This window comes from Pinus tabuliformis, chromosome 1_1 (genome assembly GCF_031772625.1).
Source record: "Pinus tabuliformis cultivar Carrire ecotype Pingquan chromosome 1_1, CPIR1, whole genome shotgun sequence".
NCBI classification, from domain to species: Eukaryota; Viridiplantae; Streptophyta; class Pinopsida; order Pinales; family Pinaceae; genus Pinus; species Pinus tabuliformis.
The window spans coordinates 612,075,917-612,082,142 of record NC_142297.1 but is presented as its reverse complement, the minus strand read 5'-3'; the positions used below and the strand labels follow the sequence as shown (position 1 = coordinate 612,082,142).

Genomic DNA, 6,226 nt, shown 5'->3' with positions numbered 1-6,226 from the left:
AAAATTTATTAGTCTCGATTAGTTTTAGTCTTGTGAATTTTAAAATATTATTTTATTTCATTTCATTTATAATTAGAAATTTATTATATTTAATACAATAACTCAGCAGCTTCCACATCGTGAGAATTCAAATTCAAAGGCGTTATTGACATTTTGGACAATTTGTTTAAATTCAGTTATTTGTTTTTTTTATTAAATTTTGTGAAAGTGGATGAAAAAACTGTTAGTGCACCCAAAATTCAAGTTTGATACTTATACTAATTTTGATTTCCAAAAATTTCCTCCAAATATGTCCGAAATAATGTCACTCCTTAAACTCCGCGGAATTTTAAATAGCTTCTGCCGCATCGTAAGAATGCATTTAGAAAATCTGCTTATTAAGCCCACTTTAAAGGAACGCCTCACTGCGATTATTAATACTCTGGTGCCTCTTGACTCATCGCCTTGTCACCTAGCAAGCCGTGTCCATTCACGATTACCAAACTAATCTTATTTAAGGCGATCGTTTCCTGAGCCCATAGTCATGCCAGCAATCACCAATTTTTCGAGGAAGCGTGGACGAAAAGAGTAAGCGCGTGAAGTTGTCAGTACTCCATTTGTTTATCAATCGCTGCCATCTCTGCGGACTCGTGTTAGCGTATAATCTTTGTGTTTTTCCTCTCTTCCATCGATTGTTCCTCGCCTGGGTTGACATCGGCAAATTTGGACTGAGACTCCTGCGCCAGTTCGTCAATGGCCCTTCATTCACGTAGGTTACTGTTACTGATATCTCTGTTGTTCTCTTTTATGTTTCCCAGATCTAGCTTGCCTATATTTATTTTGGTAATTCGACAGAGTGCGCTTTTTATAATTCTTACTGTTGCATTTTTCGTGCTTAAGAATTGTTCTTCTAAAATATCTTCTCATCATCTTGAATTGCGAATCCTGATTTCGGTTTAAACTTCTCTGGTTTTTCATTAATTTTTTAATCTCCAAGACTGAAGTTTCTAGTTTTATGTATTTTGTTTTTTATCCTGTCATTACGGATATGTCCGTATGCCTGTCTTTTTCTTGACGCTTCTTTTTCTTGACGTTTAAAGGTTTCTCGACAGCAGGAAAAATTCTTATATCTCTAAATTTTTAGTTTTTATTTTTTAATTTCGAATTACTGTTTTTTTAAGATTCACCTTAATGTCCATTTAGCTGTCATTATATGCCCTGAAAACAATATTACTTCTTGCTGTTCATTTTTTTCTTAATTACTGGCTTTTATTTGGTCGTTTAAAGTTTTAAGGTTTGTGTTATGTAATGCGCTGCTCCGGAAACAAATTTAAATACGATTTTACTTGCATTTCTTAAGTTTGTGTTCCTGTAATCTACTGTTCTAAGGGCAAATTTATGTATGATTACTATATTGTGATTGTTTCAATTCTTTTTTGTCATTTTCTTCTATTTCAGCGTTATCATTGCCATTTCCAGCATAAATTTATTCGAATATGCATGATAGGTTGCAAATTCTTAAATTTATGCAGTCTATCATATTTCCCCCAGATATATAATTTCTTCTATTTACAGAGACTGCAGAGTTCTGAATTTGAGGAAATCTATGTAATCTGCTTTAAATAGTGCAAGTTCTTGTGCTTAATTTTGAGCTGTGTACTATTTTTTTCTTACAGTACAGTGTCTATTAAAGCTCTTAGGAACTTTCTTTGGTTTGCTTGTCTTTTAACTTTTCTATCTTTTGATATTATAGGGTTAGAGGTTTGTGTGAAAGAAAATATAAAGATGTTTGAAGTCTCTTAATTTAGGTCGCACTAGAGGTTGCTTTTCGATATTACAGAGCTTGTTGGAGAGCCCGGTTATAAGGACTGGTGCAACAAATGACGTCCATAGTTCGCCAGACTGGTCCTTGATACTGGCACTATACTGGAATTTATCTCTAGATTTACCCGTTGGAGGGACTTCACAGATTTTATAATTTTTTTTACTGTTATTTCCATCGCTTGATAAGGTTTTAGGTAACGAAATCGGTAAAAATTTTCTTAACCTTTTCAATGGAGATTGAAATTAAACATTTTGGTTTTTGATGCAGCAATACTTGCTCGGTCGATAAACATAGATCCTGCTGTAATGCAGCAGGTTTCTACTCCTGAAAATCTCAATATCCTATATACAGGCCCGCGAATGGCCCAATTTTTGCGTGGTATGTTCTTCATTTTGAATTCTTCCCAGTACTGTGCTTGACAGTTAACAATTGAATTTGTGGCATTACGTACCATTAGCCCTAAAAAGAATTATTTCCTATGCCTCCGATTTGGTCTTTTCTGGTGTGAACTGAAATTTAGGATTCAAAGATTAAGATAGGATTTGAGCTGTATGTGTTTGCACGCTTTGTGAACTTTGTATATTGCCCAATAACAGACAATAAAATAGAAAGCGGGCAACAATCATTGACTGTTCTGGGCCATCGCGGTTCTGGCAAGAACAGAGTATTTAGTGCTGGAGACGCTCCTAATCTCAGACCTACTATTATGGAAAATACCATAAAATCTTTGGCCCTGGCTGCAGAGAATGGCGTAGATTTTGTTGAATTCGATGTACAGGTAGATTAAGTTTCTGGCGTAGGCTATGATGTTTAGGCTTGTTGCCTTCTTGGAACTTGGAGATTTGCTTTGTTTTTAAAATGTTCAAACTTGCTTTTGTCTTCGTGTTGCACAAATTCAAAGGTTCCTTTAAATTTGTTTCAGGTCACGAAAGACGGCCATGCTGTCATCTTCCATGACGACTATATTATAACAGATGACAAGGTAATTTCTCTTTTATATTTTTGTTTCTAGTTTCATTCAAAGTGTATTTTGTTCAAAAGTCTAACGATCCAAAAAGAAATATGATCTAAACCTAGGGATCAGAGTGTTGGGGTTCCATTCCTATGTATGTTCATCCATCTAACAGGTTTAGGGACCTTATGGGACTCGGCCAGCTATCTTTTTCTTTACAACTAGACCATTCTAACTTTCCTTCTTATGGTCCATGTTTCAGGGATTGCATAATGCGAGGCGCATTGGATAACTGGGGTTCAGCAGACTTTCTTTGCCATTAAACCATTCTAACTTTTGTGATGATTTGTTTGTTTCAGGGATTACACAATGCAAGGCGCATTGGAGACCTCAATCTTGAAGAATATCTTTCCATGGGATTCCAAGCTGATGGGCTGGAGGTAAGAATCTGTAGAGATTCGTGGATGGAATTCAGTTTCTTGTGATATGCAATGTGTGATCATTGTTGCCTCCTTGTTACTTAGATCCGAAGTCCTCTGGTTCGAAAAGCCAATGATGGCAGTATTTGCAAATGGATAGTGAATGTGCAAGACCGCCTGTGTACTCTTAAAGATGCATTCGAGAATGTTCCTCTCTGTGTGGGATTTAACATAGAGGTGAAATTTGATGATGAAATTGAGGTTTCTGAAGTCGAACTTCAACGGGTGATTGGTACCGTTCTCAAGGTAGAACGACTGATCTTTTCATTGACTGCATGGCTGCAAAAATTCTCTGGGCATCTAATTTTATTCTGTTTAATTTATGCTTTTAACCAAATAATCATTTCAGGAAGTGGCAATGTATGGAAAGGGCAGAAAAGTTTTCTATTCCAGCTTCCACCCAGATGCAGTGGATTTATTGCGTAAAATGCAGACTGAGTATCCGGTATACACCTTTGATAAGTTTGTTTTTTTCCATTCATTTTAGTTGTGCCCTTAGGTTAGGGGCAAGGTCATCATTTACTCGAACTCTGAGAAAGGTATCACTTAGCCGAGGATACCTCAGGTAAGGGGCAAGGTCATCATTTACTTGAGCTCTGAGAAAGGTATCACTTAGCCGAGGATGCCTCAGGTAAGGCCCCTGATTAACTCAGTTAGATATAACCCCTTTTTGGCAAAAGGGGTTATGCCTTACTTTCAACAGAAAAGGACCAACTTTTCTAGCTTAGGTAAGGGTCAGCCCTAACTTGAGCAGAGGTTACACCTTAGCTGTGAAGTGTTGGTCCTGTTTTTACCTCTGGTCAGTCCTGAGCTCAGCTCAAGGTCCTGGTTCTGAAAGTATGCTTCTACTGACGAGTCTGTTCATGTTCCTATTGTCCCCATATGTGTTGGCTAATCATATCCTGGATTCTTTGATGCCAGGTACTCTTTTTAACAGACGGAGGTACTCATCTTTACAAGGATGAAAGAAGAAATTCGATCGAAAGTGCGGTGGAAATTTGCCTAAAATGTATGTCTTGTTCGAGTTCATTCAATGGTTTCAGTTTCTTGATTTGTTTAGATTTAGTTGTGAAGCTCTGAAGATTACATTCGGTTGAAAGTTAGTTGTGAAGCCCAGTGATTGTCCCTTGCAGGTGGATTGCAAGGAATTGTCAGCGAAGTTAGAGCAATTTTACAGAACCCTGAATTAGTCTCCAAAGTTAAGGATGCCGGATTATGCCTTCTCACTTATGGGGATCTCAAGTGAGTATAATTTCCAATAATATATTTATCTTGAATTACACGCATATTTGAACCAAAGTAGGTTAAATATTTTGAAACAGTTCCAAATTTCTTAATCTAGATCAGCAATACCGAAGAAGAAAACATGAATTTAATCAGATTTAGTTAGACAAACACTGAACAAATTTCGTGCCAAATGATTGACCACTCGACTAAAAAATGGCCCTCACTATATTCATGAAATTAGTTTAGGCTTTCTGGTTCTGGCCTAATCCCTTCAAAATTTAATTGATGTGGTGGGTGTTCTGCAGTAACTTTGTCGAAGTATTGCAGAAGCAGAAAGAAACCGGTGTTGATGGGGTGATAGTGGATCATGTTCTGGAGATGGTTAGTGCTGTTCGAAGTGCAACGATTTCTCGTAGCACGTTAACATCCTGTGATGACATCCGTTTTAGGGATATCATTTCGATTCTCAACGAGGCTGCTTAGAAGAGCACGTATAGGGTTTTATTAATGTTAAATTCATTCATGTTATCATCATTTGTTTATTAATCTGGCATACTGGAATCTGGCTTTATTTATTTGGCATACTGGAATCTGGCTTTTATGTTCGGTCATAATTAGGTTTGGGTTTTTAAAATGTATTTTTTTTCCATGGTTTTTTGGTAATTTGTTGGAGTAATTTGGGTGAGGCTTTTTTCCCATGGTGAATTGGTAATTTTGTTGGAACAATTTTGGGGAGGCCACAATGCAATAGAGAGGTTGCCACTATCTAGATGCCACCACTATAACATTAAGAGTATATACTATAAAATCAAGAGTATATTTAATAGCCCGGAGATGAAATATTTCAGGAATTTATGACTTAACAGGAGATCAAATATTTCAAGAATTTATAGCTTAACAAGAGTTGAGAGTCTATTTTTTATCATAGTAAATAAATAATTTGTTGAAATAATTTAGATGAGATGAGGCCTAAGATTAAAGATTAAATCTAAAGATTACCACAATTAAAAAAAAAATATTAATAAAGCAGAAGTCAAATATTTATGGCGTAACCAGAGTGACTTCACACAGGAAAGGTAGTCTATTTCGTGAGTCTCATCACACTGACTCCGGTTCTCTGGACATAATTACAATTTAAAGAGTGTAAATAATAATAATAATATAACTCAGTAAAAATAATAATCATAATATAATTATTTAATAATAATAATATAATTCTGGGGTGGTAGAATTTTTTTAGATTTTATTTAAAATGTTTAAACAATCTTAATGTTAAGTTGACTTTGTATCATCCAAGTTTTATCACAAGTAATTTTTTAAGGAGTAATTTTTGTTGGGAGCCTAATAAGCGTTTTAAAACATGCATAATTCGAAGTTGTTGTCTGATAAGTCGTTGACTTTGTATCATCCTAGTTTTCTTATTAGTAATTTTTATTTTAAAGATGCGTGATAATTATTTTAAAGATGCGTGATAATTTTTTTCTAAAAGTGCATAATTTTAATTTTAATTGGTAAATAGTTTTAAGGTGTATAATTTTAAGTTGTTTTATAAATATAGCGAAAATAATAATAATAATAATATATTTTTGAATAATCTAATCAAATTTTAAAGTTTTTAAGTTGTAGAATTTTTAAGATTTTATTCAAAATTTAATAAACAATTTTAATTTTAAGTTGACTTTGTATCATCAAAAGTAATTTTTTTAAGGTTCATAATAAGTTTTCTAAAACGTAAATATATTATTTTAAGCAAGAAACATTTTT

At 34.6% G+C, this 6,226-nt stretch overlaps 1 protein-coding gene across 4 annotated transcripts; it reads left to right on the top strand.

Annotated features, from left to right (window-relative positions):
* Positions 1-442: 442 nt before the first annotated feature.
* On the top strand, positions 443-5,111 carry LOC149214767 (glycerophosphodiester phosphodiesterase GDPD1, chloroplastic-like). Of its 4 annotated transcripts, none has more exons than XM_089392415.1 (10): positions 443-748; positions 2,072-2,182; positions 2,401-2,582; positions 2,727-2,786; positions 3,116-3,196; positions 3,281-3,481; positions 3,585-3,680; positions 4,157-4,244; positions 4,369-4,477; positions 4,768-5,111. In XM_089392415.1, exons 1-10 carry the CDS (start codon positions 733-735, stop codon positions 4,943-4,945), a joined length of 1,122 nt encoding a protein of 373 aa, XP_089248541.1. In that variant the 5' UTR covers positions 443-732; the 3' UTR covers positions 4,946-5,111. The 4 variants fall into 4 exon arrangements, with proteins under 4 accessions (XP_089248541.1, XP_089248543.1, XP_089248542.1 ...); XM_089392417.1 differs by lacking the exon at positions 443-748 and adding an exon at positions 1,250-1,273; XM_089392416.1 differs by lacking the exon at positions 443-748 and adding an exon at positions 1,309-1,587.
* The last annotated feature ends 1,115 nt before the right edge of the window (positions 5,112-6,226 follow it).

Coding starts and splice junctions, on each gene's coding strand:
- LOC149214767 (XM_089392414.1), top strand. CDS start 1,860: ATGACGTCCATAGTTCGCCAGACTG. Junction 1,885..2,071: donor GTCCATAGTTCGCCAGACTG/GTCCTTGATACT, acceptor TTTTTGATGCAG/CAATACTTGCTCGGTCGATA. Junction 3,482..3,584: donor TGATTGGTACCGTTCTCAAG/GTAGAACGACTG, acceptor TAATCATTTCAG/GAAGTGGCAATGTATGGAAA.